Below are 22,713 nucleotides of genomic sequence, written 5' to 3'. Positions count from 1 at the left end.
TTTCATTATAAGGTGCCCTTCTCTATTTTTAAATAAAATAAATTTCTTAGAAAATAAATTCAGATATTTAATACAATAATTTATTTACTATCTAACTGTTTCTCATTATATTTTACATAAACTTGCAAAATTATTATGAGACATTCGTTTTATAGCTTCTTAAAATACTATTTATGTTTGCTTCCTAGTATAATGAAGTAATTTTATTTAAAGCTTTTTGACGTGACTGTTTAAAGTAATATTTTCATATTATTTATTATTGAATTTGTGGTATCAACAAGAACTTGTAATAAAATAACTACCTACATGGAAATAATTAAAATCTAAATTATTTTAGGCTTATATTTTTGCAAGAATTAAAAAAAAATATAAATAAAGAAAATAAAAATCTTAAATAAAGAAAATAAAGAAAAATATGTTTTTCTTGCTTGCTTAACAAAAATGATCTATAGACACTTTCTACATATATTAGTTCGTTAATAACTAAAGGTTTATCAGTACAGAATAATTACCATAATAATTTTATAGCTTCTTAAACTATATCTTGTAACTTCCTGGTTTAACAAATTAACTTAAAATAATAATATACAGGGTGGCCCATCGAAAACGTTCCGCAAGGCATAACGGCCAATGTATATTTTTTTTCAAAAAATCCAAAAACACGTCAATTTTGTTTGTGAGGGGGACAAATTTTGACGCAAAAATGATTGCAAAATCTTTAACCCTCTAAGCGGGGGTGTCATCCCCCAACTTTTTTCAAATGGGAAGGGGAGTTTAGTGGCGCCGCAATGAAAAGGGCTTTCTATTTTCTATATTTCCCCGCTTCGTTTTTAAAAATCGGTCGAGTCATTTTGAAAAGTACTTTTTGCAAAAAACGCATAAATTGAATTAATTAAAAAACTTACCTTATTAATGAAGCAAATGCTGAAAATGTTGCCCGTCAACCTCCATACAGTAATACAAATTATTTTCAAACCGTTCTCGAACATTCTGAAGAACTTGCGGGGTCACTTCGCGACCAACATCAATAATTCGCCTTCGCAGGTCTTCTAATGAGGCGGGTTAGGTTACTAGTGCTATACACTTTACTTTTTATGTGTCCCCATAGAAAAAACGTCTAAAGGAGTCATGTCGGGTGACCGGGGAGGCCACTCAATTGCACCCCTTCGTCCTATCCACCGACCGGGAAAGTTATTTAAATAATTACGCACATTTTGAGAGTGATGTGGAGGTGCACCGTTTTGTTGAAATATTAGTTCGGCTTCAACGGATCCAGGATTGTTCTCTATGATGTCAGTTAGAGCTGGGTCGATGGTATTTTCCCGTAAATCCAAGTACATATCACCTGTTAGATTTCTAGGAAGAAAAAAAAGGACCCAAAATAGAATTTCCAAAAATACCAGCCCATACGTTCAATTTCTGAGGGTTTTGTGTGTGCACCTCGTGAAAAACCCTGGGGTTGTCCTCAGCCCAGTACCGACAGTTGTGCCGATTAACTACACTGTTCAAAAAGAAAGTACACTCATCCGAAAAACACACATTAAATAGGAAATTATTATCATTCGCCACTCGTTCACTCATAGTTTCGCAAAATTGCAAGGGACGGTCAAAATCGTCTTCGTTGAGTTCTTGTACCAACTGAATTTTGTACGGGTGGAACTTATTTCCACTTTTTCTGCATGTGAGTACATCATAATTGTTAAAAAGTTTAACAATATTGAGAAGAACTTAAACGCACAAGTCACAGAACAGCTATCTAGCAACTACCGCACCTGATCGTCCAACCTTGTGGCAAGTGAAAAAATGCGTATAAACATCTAGAAATAATAAGAAAAAACAGCAAATTGGACGAAGGAATTTATCCTTATCATTTACTCTGATAAATGTTTAAATAAGCTTTTCAAATTTCAATTCTTCATATTTTCTCAATGACTCGACCGATTTTCAAAAATGAAGCGGGAAAGTATAGAGAATAGAAAGCCCTTTTCATTGCGGTACTACTTGACCCCCCTTCCCATTTGAAAAAAACTGGGGGATGACAGCCCCGCTTAGAGGGTTGAAGATTTTGCAATCATTTTTGGGACAAAAGTTGTCCCCCTGGCAAACAAAATCGACGTATTTTTGAATTTTCTGAAAAAAAATTACTCGGGCTGTTATGCCTTGCGGAACGTTTTCGATGGGCCACCCTGTATATAATAAATAAGAAAATAATAATATATGTAATATAATAAGATAATTTTTCCTAAAATGGAGAAGATCATAGTCGTTTTTATTCAACCACAAGACAGAAATGTTTTTTTTTTATGACTTTAATAGATGTATGATTAAAAAACGCTAAAGATATTTTGATGTAGCGCTGAAACTGGATAAGGAAAGCCGAGTGTTGGTGCAATTAGGAAAGTAAGCTGTGCCCCTGTTAATAAAGATTTATGGATATTACCATACATTTAATATGTAACTGATATTAACCAGACAGAGAATATATCAAATGCGGAGCCCACGCCGTACTCTAACGATGCAACTTCCTCTCATATTAATGCGTAAAGATAAAAAAGAAGTCGGTTGATCTTTTATTTTTGTCTCCGCTCCCTACTGCGCAAAACGCTCTGCCAGTAGTCCTGTATAATCTAATCTACGTAAATGCATAAACTGGACAATTAGTGTTCAGTTGCGAGGTCAGCTTGCCTCTGTCTCTTAAGTCCCCCTTATTTTCGCTCTCAATACTCTTCTGTTTACATGAACTTCGCATGATTTTTTTGATTTAAAATCTGTATTAATAATATCTCAGAAAATTACTTTTTTAAGTTTTAAAATTAATTCTTCATCAGTCTTAGTTCTTATAAAATAGTGGTTGTTGTTTGTTGTAATGTCAGTGTCATTGAAAACACATATTATTATCCACTGGTAGTTACAACGCTAGCAGAGTTGGGGTTCAGTCCAAGTTGATCTCTACTGCAACCAATAACAATAATAATATGCTTTTTCAATGACAGTGATATTACAAAAATAACTACTATTTCATAAATATGTTGATGAGGACCAAAAGTTTTAATACTAAATTTTCTGTAAATTTTGTTACTGTATTCTTTTAAAGCGAATATCTCCAACTAAAATAAAGCTATTGAGTTAAATCAAAAAACAAACTATCGAGACAAAATGCAGCTTAATGATAAAGTTATTTTAAATTTCTTACTTTGTTAAATCATTCAACAGGGCGTTTCAAACTCTCGCCAAAGTAACAACATTTTGTTTCTCCTCATGTAATAGAGAAATGAGCATATTAATTTTTAATTTAAAACAGGAGCTAAAAATGAAATATTTTAGCTACACATTGCTTAAAAAATCATCAAAATGGGCCTACTAGATCAAAACACATTGAACTTTTAAGGTGTTTCGGTCAGTGTCTATGACGTAAATGTTACTGCATACATATAACTTCACTAAATTGTTTAAATTTACTGTATTTGCATAAAGCCTCTCTCACATATGCGGAATGTGGCCAGAAAGCACATTTTTAATATAATTTAATCGTAAAATTGCTCAACACCAACATGGTGGCATTTAACATATGTTATTTTGATGTTTTTGATATTTTAATTCAGTTATATGCATGACAATGTATTCGTTTCTGTAATATTCCAGGTTTTAACAAATAAAAATATATAAATATTCGATACTAAATTTGATCCTTATTAAACTAAGTATTTTTTATAAAATATTTAGTTTACTAAAATACTAAAAAAAATGTATCTAAATACAAGATGAAATTAAAAAGGTATTAGTAACTAGTAGTATTTTGTATCTTATATAGTGTTGTAAACGGAAATATTGGAAATTTCCAAACGTGTCTCGAAAATATTGGAAATATTGGGAATATTGAAAATATTTTTAAAAATACTTAAATCTTGTTATTAACGGTTCAAACCCGATCTTTATTAATATATCTTTCATATTTTGTAGCCCTACAAACATTAAACTTACTATAGAACAGTTTTACAAACATATAGTATGGTGAATATATCGAGTTTGAGGATTCACCTACTTATTTGCAACCTCGCATTTCTCCGGGGAAGTCCCAAGCTCGTAGGTCGTAGCGTAGGGGAATCCCTGATCGACATTCATTTAGCTGTAAAAGCATTTTGTGATATTAGAAGGGTAATTCATAATAATCTTGCATTATCCTCACTTGACGACAAAGAAAAATCCGAATTGTTGGAGTTTGTTGACGAAAGAGAAAAATTTGCTATTAAACCCATTCATTATGCTGCAGAATTACTAAATCCAAAATCACAAGGTGCTGAACTTGATGAAACCTAAATTCTTTCTGTCATAGAATGCATATACTTAATATATCAAAAAATAAACTCAATATAAAGGAGCAAGAAATAATAGATGAAATAGCAGATTACCGTTGTAGAAGTGGCAAGTTATTTGGAAATAACTTCATATGGAAAAGTAGTTTTGATAACCCAGTCTCCTGGTGGAAAGGACTGTGTTCTTCATCTTCATTATCACAAGTAGCTTCACGAATTTTGATGATGCCAGCATCTTCGGCTGCCACGGAACGCAGTTATTTGAATGAATATGACTATAAACGCTAAAATTGATCCATTGCCGTTTCCTATTTTCTTCAGCAAGTTTTCATTGTGGGATACATAGAGTAGCTTAGCGGCTCTATCATTAGTAAGCCTGTATCTCTTTTTTGAATGAATATGACTATAAACGCTAAAAGAGAAACAGGCTTACTAATGATAGAGCCGCTAAGTTACTCTATGTATCCCACAATGAAAACTTGCTGAAGAAAATAGGAAACGGCAATAGATCAACTTTTATTTCGGATACTATTGAAGATTTTGAGGAAGTAGACTCAAAATGCAAGAAGATGTTATTGATATAGATATGCGTCTTGCTCGACTAGTGTGCCAAAAATATTTTTTTTTTGTACAAATTTAACCTTAATTTATTTTTTAATTTGAAGAATAACTTATTTTGTGTTTTGTGATGTTTTATTATGATTTTTATAAATAAATATTTCAGTTTTTCTTATTTTTTAAAATATCTCATATATTTCCAATATTTCTATATATTTCCAATGTTTCAGGAAATATTTCAGAAAATATATTTCTGGAAATTTCACATCACTAATCTTATATCTGTATTTCAAATACTTGTATCTGTTATAAAAATGTTCCCAATCCAATCTCTCGATAAGTATTTGGAATATTTTTGATAGTATTTTTTGGCTAAGTGGTATCCCCGGTATAACTTTTCAAATTTTTGCTTCATATAATTTAATTTTTTGGTCGCCAGAATAGACAGGTGTGCTCAAGAGATACAAAATTCTTTCAATAGTTCTGCTACTACATCACATAAATATTTTATATACCTAGCACCTAGCTTGGGCTGCACCCAATTCAAATAGATACTAGATATACAAAAAAAATCTAAAACAAAATTGAAACGCCGTAAAGAAAACTGTAAATATTTATGACTTCCCATCTCAAATGTTGTGGAATCGCCTAGTGCTATAAATATAATTTTATAAACGGTTATGTCAAATAGGATCTCTTTGGAATTGGTTGAGATCTTCCTCAGGGCAATCGTATACAACGCAGTCGGACCGTATATATGTGTAAAGTTAATGCCAATATCATTTCCTATTTAAATCTTGCTGTTGCCAGTACAAGAGAGACTTAAATGCAACGTATACGTTCCATTTTAAAATATATGTATAAAAATATGAATTGTGTTGACAGATTTTGTCAATTTTTAATTTAAATCTGAATCAATTAGGGTTTTCCCGTTTTACAGTAAAATATGTCGTCACAGCATAGATAATTAATAATAATCCATAAGTAGTGTCATGCCTGCGATATTTGAAAATCAATAATTATAATTAAGCAATTGGAAAAAAACATAATCATTATTACTTATATGTTTACAATATAATTAACATTTTTGCTACATCGGAACTTTCAAATTCCATTGCAGAGTAGTGACAGCATTTAGTTTACAGCATTTGAGCACTAAGTAACGTAAAAAAAATGTTAAGCTTTTAAACCTTTTTGCTTTTCATTTAAGAGTATTTCCTTTACGTCTTAATTTGTAAAAATAAACATATCACTGGCCAACGTTGACTACATACTTTCTCTTTAATTAGAAAATTATAATTTCCTTAGAAATGTCACTAATACTTTAATTTATCTTTATTTTTACACATTTTGAATTATTTCTTCTTAATTTATTATCCCAAGATATAATTTTGTATTCTTTTATATTTTATTAATTTAATATGAAACCTAAAAGATTTCAACTGCAAATATATTCCTTATTTTCCTTCAATTTCGACTAAGGTGTCAATCAAGGAGATTTCTTAATTAGATTATGTTTCAAAAATTAATTAATATGACATGAATTATTAGCCAATTCATATAGAAGTTGCATCATGTCGTGTATATAATATGTGTAGGCTTGTCTACTGTCCTCAGACTATTTTTTGAGATAAGTAAAAAATGAATATAATAGGAGACACCGACAGCCGATTAGCACAGTAACCTTCCTTATAGTTTGTGTTATATGGAGGAAGCTCAGACAAATACTATAAATAGAGAAACCTTACTGTACTAAGCGGAAGTACCCAAGATATATAAACCAGATGTAAACACAAAAATGCGATACAAAGATTGTTATATCATTATTATAATATTTCTTTGGTTAAATCAAACTGTAAGTAAACAAAGGGTTTGTTTACATTTTGTTTGTATATGTTAGGTAAAAACGAATCAATGTTTACGGTTTTTAAACTTCTAAACATGTCTATGATCATTTAAGTAGCAAAATAATACACTAGATAATCTGTGATGTTCTCAAGTGTGAAATAAAAACAAAGATAATTTTTTGGATTTAGCATGCGAGAATATGGTTTGATATGCGTTAAAACGAACCTCCATGGTAATAAATATAAGATCAAAATAACAGTGTTCTTAAAAGTAACTGAAGTCTTGTAATATTAAAGTCAGCGTACAACTACATATTAAAGATTCTTCATGATTGGAGTTGGGATAGCTCAAGGGCAGACATACCAAAAATGGCATGGTTATTTTTCATTAACTTCGTGACCATAGGCATACCAATGTTTTTGTATCGCGTAGTAGCCACGATTTAGTTATTGTTGGCGAAATTTTTATTCTGCCGTGCTAGTTCTATTTCAGGTTCATCGATATTGTTTGATGAAGCTCTGAAAGCTCCGTAACGTATCTCAATTAATTTGAGTAAATAATAAACGTATTGGCCAAGCCATTCTTTATTTTAGTTCTGCTAAGTTTTTTTTGATATAATTCCTTTAATTTTTTTGCTATAGTATCCAGACGTGCCTGGTTGTATATAATTGGAATAAACAATTAGGTAGATGTAAAAAAAGTTGTAGGAAGCAAAATTATTAATAAATTGCTTTCAAATAATGAAGCAGTCTTTTCATTATGTTTGGAGCTTAATGGCCATTAGTTGAAAGACACTTAAATTATTGTACATAACGAATTCAATTACATAATTTCTATAGCAGATATTTATAAGATAAAATAAATCTTGGAGTAACGGTAGCAAATAAACGAAATATATTTTATTAAACAGTTAAATAATTATTAAGTTATCCATCATTCACGATGATAATTCCAACAATGACAATCAAAATTATCTAAAAAATACTCTTCATAAAGTAGTATTTCCGACTTTCATGACTTTTTTGGGCTAAAAGAAAGTCTAAGATGTTTATTTTCAAAAATATTGTTTAAAATTGTTTATGTTTGGGTTCTAGAGAAAAAGCTATTAAACAAATAGGATATATTTTACCCCATACATCTGTGGTTACGAATAAAAATAATTGTTAAAAAATTCGAATATACTTTAGTCATTTCCCCAAATTAATCTTTTCATTAAAAAAAGTTATTTTGCGAAAATTTTAAAATGCAGTTCTGTATAAAACATGAATAAATCACGTGAACAACCAAATTAGTCAAATTACTTTACTATTTCTCACAGTATATGTAGACAATTGCATTGCATTAGTGCCTGAAAAGTAAGAAATGCATTCTCTGTCTAATTCGTTTGCCTGAATAGTCACGATTATATAATTAACTATTTATTCCCTATGAGCACGGATTTAATAGTATTAAAATTTAATTTTGTGGAATTAAAATATTGCAAAATGAAAGCGATTTGGTTGGTACGACTCGCGTCAGAGGTAGCAATAAAATTTCAAACGCTGATAGTATAAATATCGAAGTAAAGCGTTATCAGAAAATATCGGGATTTGAGACAACGCCCTTAGAGAAAGCCGTCATTATCATGTCTGCGTTAATAATAAGCTTAATGCAAAAATATTGTCAGCATAAAATTATTACAAAACCTCCAAACTGTAATGGGAAATCTAGCCAGCGCGAGGAAAATAATAAAATTCTGACATAAAACTCTTTATGTTCAGTTAAATTTGTATATAGGATTTTATTGCGCGGATTATACGTAACCATACGCATTGGCTTTTAGTATACAGTGTATTAACTGTATAAAGCCGTATTATAAAACGAAACTTTACACTATTTGTAACTTTATTTTCTCACTTTATGTTCAAAAATTTACATCTACAGAAAATATTCATATAAGAAAATAATTTATCATATTTTTGATTTTTTGATTATACCTTTAAAGACATCGTCGTATTCAAATTTATCAGAAATTACTATTGGATAATGTTTGTTTATACAGAGTGTTCCAGAAATTCCAAAAGTATTTTAACTGGTAGTACAGTTCGACCCTGGAATCACGCCCATGAGGTTTTTTTGCGAAAAAAAAAATGTTGAAAATTTTATATTTTTCTTGACATTTTCCGGAAAATATTGAGAAACTTTTGAGTGCCGCTTGATCAGCGTCAAAAAAGCTAAAATCCGGGTAAATGCTTGGTATTTGGAGCTGATTATCGATTGCTGCCGGCGGCTCTCAAAATTTTGCCATTATTTTTTAAAATTTTTAAAGTTAAATAACTGGGTTATTGTCAATTTATTTTAGAAATGGTAAAGAAAAAATACGTTTTTTTGGCCAGATCTTGCACCCCTTAAAATATTTTCACTTATATCTGGGACACCCTGTATAACAACTATTGTTTTTAGCATCTTTAGGAGTCTCAGTGCAAATTCACAATTACTTTTTAAAATTTTGTAACATTTTTTATGGCAAAGATTTTTATGATTTTCTATGATTTCACCCCCCTGCAGCTTCAACTACTTTAATTAAAACTTACAAGATTGGATGCTTATCAACGTAAAATTAACATATTCTTTAAAGTAAAAAATTAGATTGAATCTGTTAATTTTTAATTAAAAGATGTAAGTGTTCGTTTTTCAGAATAATTAAATGTAAATCACCTAACTAAAGTTTTTTTGCCTTTTCTTTAGATTAAAATTCTGCGCGACACAATTAATGAGCACAGTAAAAGTAAGAAGTCGCTAACTAACAGAGTTTAGATAGAAGCTAGATAGTTTGGCTAATAAATAAGCTTTATATTATATAGAGCAGTGGATTATTACCTAATAAATCAATAAGTCCAACGAATGCATTTCTGCATACAAATAAGTGTAAAAGGAAAGTTAATTGGCAATTACCAGTGTATAAGGAATGGAAAATAAAATGATTTTCCATTTCTTATACACATCGTCTCTTGGTACACGTATTATAAATTGATTCTCGGAAATGAGACACATTTCCATTTCTTAATTACCATTAGTTTTTATTTTATACTTTTTAATACTTCCTTTGCCTTTGCAAAAAACATTTCTTTTTATATCGCTCAGATCAAAGACACCACGTACATATCAATCAAATTATTTGCTTTAATAAAATAAAGGAAATTGTTGCTTCTCTAATTAGGAAGTCCTAAAGTGATTGAATCTAAAATCGTAAACATTCACACATTTGTAAGAATTCATAGAAAACTAAAGATTGCTTTAAATGTGCACTGGTGCTGTAATATTAATACCAGAATGGCTATTCACCTCATGTATAACCATATTTTTAATCACATATTTATTTTCGTATATCATTTTCAAAGTTTGTATATTTTCACATTTTCAGTACTGTATAAATTCATTTAACGCCCTGTATATTATATAAATCTCAGAATATCATAGATTAGATTGTTATGTAATATGTCTAATCAATATAAAACGAAGATATTTTTTTAATTTCTGGAGACATCAATAGCCGCTTAGAACAGTAAACCTTTGCATAATTATTTTTTCAATATTGTGTACAGCCTTTTTTGGAACCCTGTAGATTTTAGAACTCTCAATAAATTATTATGTAATATTTTTGACCGACAATAATTTAAAGACATAATAGACGGAGAGCTGGCTACATAAAAAAACTTATCATCGTTACATGGCTAATTTTTTGTGTGAAGTATCCTTTTGTGTAGCCATTATGAAATAGTCATGTCTGCCAGCGCGATCTCGGGGCTATATATATATTAAGTTAAAAAACATAATTTCTTGATAATATGGCAACATAGCTAGTAGATTACAGTTGAGGGTTGGAACCTTTGGTGTTACACAGCAAAATAAAAACACTAAATCACCACAATACACCAAAACACTTTTACTTTTACACTGGACGCGCGTTTCGCTAACCATGTTAGCATCATCAGTTTATAATCATCTGCTGATGATGCTAACATGGTTAGCGAAACGCGCGTCCAGTGTAAAAGTAAAAGTGTTTTGGTGTATTGTGGTGATTTAGTGTTTTTATTTTGATAGGTAGTAGATCAAATTTACAAGAAAAAAACAGAAAAGATCCAGTGGTTCTCAAAATTTAAGCAAAAAATATTTTTTTTGGAAATTTTCAAACTAAAATAACTCGGTTAATTTTGACTTATTCGAAAAATGGTAAAGAGAAAAGATGTTTCTTTTATCGAGATCTACCAGTCCTGAAAATATTTACACTTATTTAAGACTCACCCTTTATACATGTGTTTCTTAAATCAAAAAAAAAAAAAAAAAAATAGAAAAATTTCATATAGCAATATGACTGATAGGGATGTCCATATAGTTTCTAATTACGCCCTGTATGTTGTAAAAATCTCAGTACAGCAGAGATTAGATTAAAATGAAATATTTTAACTGTTATGGAGTACAATTAAAGATATTAAACGTAGAGAAATATCTGTATGTTTTAAATATAAAAACGTATAATTACTGGAGATATCAACAGTCGATCAACACAGTAACCTTTCGCATAACTAATATAATAAAGCAATAACTTTGAAATGAAAAGGATGTAAAAACATAAGAGAATTATGATATTGCCGTATATACATTTTTTAACTAGGTTCTCTATTCTGTTATTTTTCCTTGTTCCAATAGCTTATACTTCAAAATTGGAGAGGTAGGTGCGGTTGAACGCAGCTAAAAATCGATTCTAATGGGACATTCAGATACGTATCAATAGATATTTTGTTATATTTCATTAGATTTATGCTAAGATTTATATCGCTGATAAGTAGATCAATAGTTATTGTGTATTTTTCAAACTAAATTTAAGTACGAACATAAATCGTCGGTTTCTGCCGCTTGCACACCAGTTGCTAATAATAAGTTTGGAATTTTTTAATTAACTCCAAGCAACATTATTTATTACTAATTACAGCCACAATAAATATAGCAAAAATTTACATTTATTATGGCCTCTAGTGAATTCAGACGCAGAAATCCCATTTTCGAAATACATATTCAATTATCATAAATACAAAACGAGGCACAATCAAAATATTCGCTGGACCATGTAACAAATATCCAGCAATAAACAGTGGAGGTAGCGTTCGAAAAAAGGCTGGGCGTATATAAGATATAAGAAATATGAAATGTCACAACGAAATGCAAGATAATCCCATTAGAGGGAAGAAATAGAATGAAAAAACGCCGGGCTCTCAAGTCTGATAGTAGCACTAAAATAAATTTTAAGTCGGACTTTAATTAGAACCTGACGGCCATTTAGACCCAAATTCCGAACTAAAAATTCTAATTTATTTTTTTCTCTTTTTTCAAGTCGAGATAACCCTCGAAAACTTATTACACAAATTTATAATACCGACCTAACAGAAATAAAAGAACTTGTACAGTCGAACTTCGATAATTCGAACATATATCGGAACAACTACAGCCGAATTAATGATTATCCGGATTACTGAAGTAATATTTTTATAATTTTGTTGTTTCATACTTTTATTGTTGCCAATCCAAACTCAAAATTAAAAAAAAAACTGTTTTTATTTAAACTAAAACACCAAACATTTTATAAAACACATTAAAACTTTATCGTACAATACGTTCGAAAAAAAAACGCCGTCAGTGATGGCTATGAAATGAAGATCGCGGTCATTTTATATGTAAAATTATATGGTCCAACTGGACGCCGTTTTTTTCGATCATATGAAATTTATTGTACATATTGTAGCTGTTGATATGCACCCATAAAATAACTCACTTACTACTTACTAACAAAATACATATTAAGTAAATATGCACTTTAATACACATTAAATATTTGTAGTAAACAAATGTAAAATTAATATTTAATTTCAAGTTTCTTAAAAAAACTGAATGATTTTGCTGTCTCAACATCTCCTTCTGCTCATTTTAAAAGCAAAATATCTTGCGTAGAAACATAGTTTTTTTCGACCCAGTAGTTTTTTTACAGCATCGCTGAGTCTTATTTTCAACAAAACATTGTCATCTTCTGATCTACTTAAGTAGTCATTAGTTTCCTTTGTTTTCAATGCCTCGTTGTTAAGTTTTTGTCCTTTTTTGTCTCCATAATTGTAACTATACTCTTTAGTCAAACCAGAGACAGCAGTTTTTTCCTTGTTTGATTGACATTGTTTAATTTTTTTTACTTGGTATAATTTCACAACAAAACTTCTTATTTTATTTCTGATTTTTTATATCTAATATATTGAATTTGGGAACATTAACTGAATCAGAAATTTTACATATACTTCCTTCCTTGTGAAATCAAACCAATATATACTTTGCATTTCTTCAGCAAGAATCGGTAAGTTGGCCCTATTTTTTTGCATTATATTCCTATACTACAAAGAAAAAACTACATACTGCATCTAACCGGAATGAAGAGGTAAAAATATCAAAATTGTCCGATTTGGCACCATGTCCGAATTAGAGAAGTTCTACTGTATATATTTTCGATACTCTCAACTTTTTTCCCTGCAAATTAATTTTTTTATTTTTAAAATACACATTATCATATTAAGAAATTAGCACTTCAAATAAATAAGGTTAAATTTCAATCAAACAGACTCCTATTTATTTGATTACAGCTTTTGACGTCCTTATGCATTACACCCATTGATTACAACATGTACACATGTACGTACATAATACTTTCAGAGAATCTCCTTATGTGTATGTGTATATATAATTAAAATAATTAATATTCTACTATTATTAGTCAAATAATTACATCTATGTTTTCAACAGTTCGTGCGATGTGTACTTTGAATAGAAAAAAATACAAAAACACATTATACCGGGCTGTTAGAAAAAAGTTAGACGTGCTACGCCACTGTACGTCCGTCTAGGAAAACTATTAGAAAATGACCATTAAACGAAAGAACGGTTTAAGTAAATAAACCTATGTTAGCAGTAATTATCGTTTGGCCTAAGGCATATGAAGCCTCGAATATTCAGTAGTGTAAAATTGAATACAGACAGAGCTTCAGCCTTGGAATTTTTGTACAGGCTAACGTTTTACTTTTTTATTATTTGATAAATAGTAGTCTAAATTATTAAATGAAGATATGTTAAAATTCATCTTTTAATTAAGTTTTTTATTTATATTGTCACATTTGGCAGGCAGGAAAAACCGCGCACCTTAAAATTTTGATGTATTTTAAAGTTTTATACTAATGGCTGGCAAAGATTGGTCTTGGGTCGAGATTTCCGTATGTAAAAAGAGTACAATGCGTTTATAATGTACTGAACAAAGAGAGAACAGTAAACACGTTGCCAAACGTACGAAATGAATCGAGAAACTGTGCACATTGCTAAGAGACGTGGAAGGGGATATAGCAGATTTGTCGCAGTTGACCGGTCGACCCAATCAGTACCTCTGTCAGTACTTAAAGTGCTAGGGAAAGGTGTACATCATGATACATACTCGTGATACTTTATTTGTTATCAGTCGTTGAAATTTTTTAAGTGCAACCTAGAAACACTTGCATTTTTGGTAAAAATAAGTGGAATTGAGTTGGTTTTCGACAGTGGTCGGGCTATTAGAACTCTGAATTCAAAAATCGATACCTCGAAATTGATTAAAAATAATTGATTGGAGTTTTTTCAAAGACTTTCTTAATATTTCTGCTGCGTTTTCTTCGTAGACAGTAAGTTAAAATCTTTATCAATAAAAAAATTACACGACTGCTGAAAATTGCTATGCTCTAAAAGTAAATAGATGGGTTGTTTACAATTTTTGAATGGAAAAAAACAACCTTATCGATTTTTTCGATTTGTAAACATATTGTAAAAAATCCTATCTTCAAAATAAAAGAAAAAGTTTCAATATCTAAAGTGTGTCTTGAGTTATGGCGTATTGTGTTAAAAAGTTGAGTTTTTAAATTATCGCGATTACTGACGTTTTCTCGTTATAAAAAAATGACACCTTAAAGATATCCTTATAATTCCATTTCAGATGCTTAGAAACATTTCTAATGATTTTATCTAGTTATCTTTTCGAAAAAAAAGTCTTTTAAAAATAAGCGGTTTGCGATCGTGATTTTACTTTACTTGATAGGGAAAGGCTTACCGGCAACGCCGCAACAGCATTCCGTCGCATTTCTCTCACTCCGACTTAGTAAGATCCCTATGCGATTTACTTTCGCACATGTAAATACCGACCCAAGAGTAACAGTTGCCAGCACGGTATATTATGTTCTAGTGGACCGATTTTGATGATCTTCTAAGCAATTTGTAGCTAAATTATTTGAATTTTTAGGATCTCTTTCTAAAATAAAAATTAAATTTCCCATCTGTCTTAAAATGTTGACATTTTGGTAAATGTTTTGAACACACTATGTTAAAAAACCCAGAAATTTGAAAATAATTTAATCATCTAGGTACATCTTTTCTCGATTGTTTATTTTTTGGTTCATCTTAAGCAAATTATATGTCAAGAAGGCCTATTTCGGGACCACAACTTACTAGGTCTGTTGACTAGGGCCAAAAGGAAAAGTACGGTTTAAATATAAAAATTACGAAAAAATGTTAGTGTCTTCTTTAAAAGCGAATATCTCCAACAAAAATAAAGCTATTGAGATGAACCAAAAAAACAGACTATTGAGCAAGGATGTACCTAGATGATAAAATAATTTTTAAATTCCGTGCTGTCTTAACATACTCCACAGGGTGTTTCAAACCGTCACCAAAATATCAACATTTTGTTTTCCGTCGTATTAAATGACAGCTGGGAACTTTTATTTTCAATTTAGAAAGAGATACAAAAAAGTATAATTTAGCAAGATATTGCTGAAAAAATCATCAAAATCGGCAAGGTAGAACAAAATATATAAAACTTTAAAATACATCAATATTTTAAGGTGCCCGTTTTTCGTGCCGTTGAGTGTATCAATCTGACAAACTTTGAATAAATCACAGTCGCATCAGCTAATAGTCAATCAACTGTCATTTCTGCTAAATCCAAATATACACTGTACCAGTTTTCGAGTCCACTGCATAGATAATTAGAGTTAATTTGTTAAAGATTGCAAAAAAGGAGATGACAACCTGTAAATACATATTTCAGAACAATTACACCATTGTGATGGAACATCAAACGTTTTTTCTTAATTATTTCAATTGGTGTGCTTAATAACCAAGGTTACGTCTACAATTTATTTAAAAAATTCTAACCGCCAATTTAGCATAACAGCGATAAATAATTTTAGATGTAGCACCGTGGACGTAAACAAAATATTAATTTAACAATAAAAACGTCAGTATAAAACTTTGTTCTATTGTGGATACTTTAATCGCGCAATTCTATCTTTTAACAAAACATTTTGTGACGTTGTAAGGTAGGCGTCAGTGGCGTGCATCGTCGGAGAATGTTTGTTTTCATATAATAAACACACGGGTGTCATTACTATGCTAATGTGTAGAAATAAAAATTCGGGGAATTTCAAAAGACTAATAAGGTTCTGATTTTATAGATTTGTAATATTTTAACCTTTTAAATATGAATAAAACTCGACAAACATCTGAATATTTTATTAGGTGTGTGTGTGTGTGTTTTAAGTCTTCTCTCGTACAATAAAAACATATTTAATAGTTTTCTCAAGGACCTATAGGAATAAGTCTGTAAATAAAAAAAATTAAAGAGAAAAAAGCTTTTTCTTTATTAAGAATTTTTGGTATATTACTTTGAATCACTTAATTTACTGTTTTTAAATTCAGTATTCTGAAATTTATTAAATATAACCATATGAAATAAATTTATAGGTACGAACTTTTTTACTTATTTTTATTTGCAGAATATGCTGCCGAAGTTACCCAAATACAATTCGGACCACCCTGTATGTCATTCATGGACGGTCATGAATTAAAATATAATGCAACACATTCCAAGCTTTATTTCGCTGTATTATTTTTCCTGCCAATAATCCGACCGTCACGCTTAGCAAAGTAAGCAAACATAAGCGAATTGGATACGCCACTGAACGGTTCGAGAAATCCAAAATTGTGCAAACTAATGCCTCTACGGGGACCTCGAAAAAATGTAAACATCATTAATAACACAATGGTCCTGCGTTCTAATCGTTTCGACTCAGGTGCAATTCGAAAAATCTTACCTGGTCAGTCCCACAACTGGCACCCCTACGTCATCCACCAGCTCCGAAAGAACCAAAACGGTCGTCCCGGGCACTTGGGCCTGAGGGTACTGAAGCAACCCCTGCCCGTTCCCTTGCAGTACCACAGACACGGTTCCCGGTGGGCTGTTGACGGGTTCGTTGTTCGACGTCATCATTGTTCCCGCGTTCCCGTCTATCAGAACGTCCGCTATCTGCTGGCCTGCGTGGATCTGATGCGCGCTGATGTTGTTTATGGTTATTTCCCCTGAATTGTCAGCCGAATATATTTCCAACCCTTTCTGATCGGGAGTGGTCGTGTATATCACCGTTTTGTTCCCGTCCTCGTAGATCAGATCTATCGGTGTGTCGTTTTTATCTGTTATGGTTTGAGCATATATTTCCCCATCGTCCTTTTCGTAGAGGACTTCCGTTTTGACCTGAGCGTAAGCTGGGTTCCTTCCCATGGCACTTTCTTCCTCCATCTCCTTCTTTAACTCCATGACGTTGACAGGTGTCATGGTAGCCAGCATCGTGGGGGAATTCGAGGATAGCCTCATGGGAGAACGTTCGGCTGGAGATGCTTGAGGCGGAGGAGGAGACATCATGCCGTTTTCCTCTCCCATTGGAGATGCGTGCGTGGAGGAGCTTTTATCGATACTTCTACGTGTCATGTTATATTCTTTATATATGTATGGCAAGTCTATATCACAGAAAAAATGTCACTTTAGGCAATATTGCACTTTGATTACGTATTAATGTCTATGGTTATGGCACTTATATGGCTTAGTGGTGAAATGGTTGCTGCAGCTTATTTCTGAAAACAAAAAAGAAAACGGTTTAGCTTTTTTGTTTTAAAGATTAACAGTATCTTTAAAAAATATATCTTAACGTACAACACCCATTGATAGTAATAGACCGCAACAAAGGTATACAGTATGTTCCCGGATTGTCTTTACAAGGGGAAAAAACTTGTTTTTATTGACATTTTGAGAAAAATGCATCCCCTTTATACTTTTCCACATTTCCATACCGTTTTAGAAAAAATTAAAAAAAAACAACAAAATATGGTTGATTTTTTTCAGTCCTAAAAATTAAAACGCGTTTCTATGGTAATATAATTTCAATTTAATTCTTTAATAGATGATTATTATTAATTTTAATTAACGTCATATTTTTGGTGTTGTTAAAGTTTTTTTAATTTTCTAGTAACTATTATCGCCCGTTCCATAGCTAACTAAATAAATTTTGTGCTTCTTTATCATTTAAAAAAAAACTCGAAAAAAGCAAAAAAAAATATGACGTTAATTAAAATTCTATCAATAACTATATATACTCTCATGTTTTTTTTATTTTCTCTAAAACGGTATGGAAATTTTAAAAAATATAAACGAATTTAACCATTTTAGAACAAGGAAATTTTTTTTCACATTTTGAGAAAAATGCATTCGTCAATAATAAAAGAGTTTCTCCTCTTGTAAAGACAATCCGGGGAAATACTGTAGGTAGACATTTTTTTTGGAATCAGTAAAAACTATTTCTTTCTTAAGACTCTTTTGAAAAATAGTCTATATCAAAATGAGTTATTACTGTTGAAAGAATTATTTATATATAACGCGTGGGACAGGACGAAGAAAAAACATTAGAAATAACGTAACGTTTCTAAGAAAACCTCGCGACTTACAAGCAGCGAGCTCGCGATGTAACCTTGAAGGTACTTGAACCGATCGACATTGCTAGGTCAGAAGTCAAGACAAAAATATCATTAGCATAAACGTAACCCCCCTGGGCGATTAAAAAACAGTTACGAACCGGTCGTACCCACCCCCAAGTTCACGGAACACGCCTGAACCGGAATCTCTGGAGACGAGTTTCTTGTCTACCGGTCAGGAGCACGACTCTTTACAACCCCCATCTTTTATTCACCTTGAAACAGCTTTTTTTTTCTACTAATAAAAAAATATATAAAAAACTACTTAAACCTTGCTGGTTTCCCTTAAGGTGATCCACTGATCTCAAAATTATAAGAAAACAACAACAAAACAGAAACAAAAAATTAAAATGAGTTTTAATTGCTTTGGTTTCAAACTTTCTTTTCTGATTCTTTATTTTTTTTAAATTTTAATAAGAATCTGATTACTTTGAGTGTCGACTTTAAAATTGAATGATTCACGTCAAGTTTTTAGTCAGATATTGTATTGTTCAGTTCTGGTCTTAATTTCTGGATATTAAATTACCTGCAGCTGCTAGAAGTTTCTGTCAAAATTAGTTATTGACTTTTACTGACGAGTGTTAGCAAGTTAGAGAATATGAGCTTTTACTAGTAATTTTAAACATTCACTGATTTCTGACTTTTACTGTAACATATACAAAAAATCATACTTCTACTAAAATAGCTACGATTAGTAAATTAAAGTAAATTAAAAAGATTTTATGAATAGAAAACGTAACCTTTGAATTGAACGCGTTTGTAATATGATTTTAATTATTTTTTTCGAAAAATGATTAGGGCTTGTTATATTAATATATCATTACGATAATTACATTTTTAATGTTCTAAAGTATTTTTCTGGAAATAATGCGTCGGAGAGGCCAAGTCTGGGTAATTTTATTTAAATAATACACAAGCATTCGAAATATTGACATTAAGAAAAAAAGTGAAAGACAGTGTTTACAATGAAACATTAGCAGCGCCAAGATCATTTAAAATAAAAAGATTAGAAGACAGATATTACAGAACGAAATCCAAACTACAAACATAAGTAACTTGATTGTAATTATTTTTTTTACTTAATAACAGAGTAATAATAGTGTATTGTTATTTATTCCGAAGGACATTTAGATTATTTTTTTCTCTAAAGCTAAGGTTTTAAATCCCATTCAGAATCAAACATATTAGTAAATAAGAATTATACCGACATACATTGCAATGCGTATTAGAAAAGCCAAACCCCAAAGGATTACTGAACACGTATAGCTACTAACATTGACAATATTAAGCAAAAGAAGAGAAACCATACATTTTATTATTACTTGATAAAAGATGCAGTATCAATAATAAAGAACCATTTTGTTTTTAACACTTAATTTATTCTTAAGATTCTGATTGGACAGTGGCCAGGAATGGTTAGTCAGATCATTGGACGTTCTGTACATTCATAATTAGATATTCTGGGCGTGTGACAATGTTTTATATGTCTGTTGTCGTTGGTACATACTGGACACAACAAAGTAAAGCCATCGAAGGCCGAGACCTTCTATGAAACGACAAAAATTGGCAATAATGTACGAAATTAAGTACATTAGTACTAAAGCTTATAGTACATTTTTAAAAAATTCTAAAAATATATTTTCGTATTATGCTATTATGTAAAATATATAATATATGTATTTAAAGCTAGGTATAGATGTTTGTTATCCTGTATATACTTTCAAACACTCATTGGCATTAATTGAATCCTGCTGCTTGTAGACTATTACTGCCAGCAGGAATATAGTAGTTATATACTAAAGATAAATACGTCCATTATATTTTTCAACTGGAAATATTTTAAGATCTGATTTGAAGAAATAAAAACACAACTTTGTGGTTAAGTTTTCTTATAATTTACTAGAACTGATATTAGGTATGACCTGAAATAAATAATATATGTATTTAAAGTAATGCTGAAATGTCTGTAATTTTGTTAGTGAATAGGAAAAGCTTTGAAAAATTACACGGTCTACTGCAAGCAGGAATATATTAGTTATACATTAAATATAAATACATCAATTATAAATTTCGAAATCAAAATATTTTAGGATCAATTTTAAAGCAGAAAAAATCTTAGATAATTAAAATCTAATGTATTAAATGTAAATAGTATAGAAAAGTACATGAATTCTTGAATTATATTTTAAGATGTAATTAATATGAGTTATAGAATAAAAATACTAGATAAACATAAACTAAAATCTAGATAAACATAAACAGTACAGCAGTATTGCAGGAATATGAGTTATGCATTTTAGGAAAATACATAAATGATGTATTTCAAAATACAAATATGCTTTAAAATTTGTTATAGAGAAGTAAATTATTAAATAATTAAGTACTTAATAGACATTTTGCAGGAATATAATAGCTATCGACTGAAGAAAAATACATAAATTATGTATTTCAAGCCGAGAACATAATTTAAGGTTAGTTTTGAAATACATAAAAATACATAAACAGGTCACAAAATGAAAATACATAAACTACGCATTTGAAAATCTTAAAATGCTTCAAGATATGTTTTGAAGTAATTCACACTTAGATAATCAAACACCAATGCTTTAAATCTTGTAATGTTGAAAACATCTGGCATGTTGCAGGAATATCGCTAGTATAAATTAAAGAAAAATACATAAATTATATACTTCACAACGAGAAATTTTTCTAAAATATGTTTTGAAGTAGTAATAAATGCTTATGTATTTAACTACTAATGCCTTAAAATGTAAATTGTGGGTAATTTAGGAATATACTAGTAATACATACAGAAAAGTCTCTCAATATACGTAAATTTCATAATAAAAAAATAAAATCTGTTTTGAAGTAGTAAAATCTTAAAATCTAAAATATGAACAGCGTTTAAAGAAAACATAAAATATAAATTATTATATTTTTGAAAATGGGAAATTGCCTTAAGATCTGTTTCTATGCAGCAGAACTTTAATAATTAAATACTGAATGTTTTCAATGTAAGCAGTAACATGTTGCAGGAATATATGACAGATATGTAATAACGAAAAATCCTTAAATTGTATATTTTAAAATGAACTAATGTTTTAGGTAGTAGTTAATTTAGAAAGATAGTAATAGTAGGTAATTAGAGAAATATTATGGTGTTAATAATTATGTGAACAGTGGGTCTGTTTTGGGCCACTGTGTATATGAGGGATACGTATGCGGTTCACATTAGCGGCGGAGCCGTTCTTTCGACTGCAAATACTACGCCGGTCTGGCAAACTAGTCGGGCATTCTGTTTGCCGGCCGCCATTCAAGATTAAGAAATAGTTGATGAACAGGTCTGCCGACTCCGGGATAACAGGTATTATTGTAATCATTCAATATCGAAAACGACTAGGTGTGAGCGAGCACGTTGCCATACGCACGCTCTAAGCGAGATAGTGCAAGCAAGCTAGTCGGTGCAGCCGGTAGTGCTAGAAGCAAGCAAAAGAAGACAGTTCTACGTGTAAACACATACCCATGCGGAGTGAGCCGAATTAGTTGGTTTGTTTGTTTACCTAGGGCCACAGCAGCGGAGGGTCCCTTGCTCGGGGGCTGGTGCACTCGCGCGTTCACTGCCGCGATCACTCTCGATGCGTGCTCACCACCTGACCAGTACCTGGCTGCATGCATGGACAGTGCTGGCCAGCATTCGATATTCAATCACATACTAGCGTCTACAGGTGTTTCGAACTAATACTATACTGACTGTTAGTTGTTGCGGTTCAAAGCGAGATCGCAGGTATATGGCGGCGTGCGCAGCGTTCGGTTCTTTTCGTGGCGCGGGTTCTTCGCGTTTGGCCGAAGAATGACGCGCAGGTGCGCCGGTCCCTGATTAACTCTTGCGGCTCTCGCAGCGTCGGAACCGTGCTCGGTACCGCCGATCTCATTGTTTTTGTTTATCTCCCCTCTTTACAGCACTTTTCAATTTTTCACACAAAATCAATTTTTAATAATATTAGAACCCTCTGTACCACCTGCAACCATAGAGTACTGTAAAATGGTACCACAAATCTAAAATTCCGATTTTTGTATCATTAAATCTTCTGGTTTTTATGAT

At 31.1% G+C, this 22,713-nt stretch overlaps 1 protein-coding gene across 2 annotated transcripts in view; it reads right to left on the bottom strand.

Annotated features, from left to right (window-relative positions):
- The window catches only part of LOC115876705 (protein grainyhead-like), a 98,036-nt gene extending 75,607 nt beyond the window's left edge, over positions 1 to 22,429 (bottom strand). For both annotated transcript variants that reach the window (XM_030892592.1, XM_030892593.1), the window contains exons 1-2: positions 22,172 to 22,429; positions 16,904 to 17,717 (exon numbers count right to left, since the gene is read on the bottom strand). In XM_030892592.1, coding sequence (XP_030748452.1) covers positions 16,904 to 17,574 — 671 coding nt within the window. In that variant the 5' untranslated portion in view covers positions 17,575 to 17,717; positions 22,172 to 22,429. The remainder of the gene's footprint in view (positions 1 to 16,903; positions 17,718 to 22,171) is intronic.
- Positions 22,430 to 22,713: the final 284 nt, after the last annotated feature.

Source organism: Sitophilus oryzae, unplaced genomic scaffold (genome assembly GCF_002938485.1).
Source record: "Sitophilus oryzae breed Bouriz unplaced genomic scaffold, Soryzae_2.0 scaffold_1440_pilon_pilon, whole genome shotgun sequence".
In the NCBI taxonomy this organism is placed as follows: Eukaryota; Metazoa; Arthropoda; class Insecta; order Coleoptera; family Curculionidae; genus Sitophilus; species Sitophilus oryzae.
This window is presented reverse-complemented; position numbering and strand designations above follow the sequence as displayed.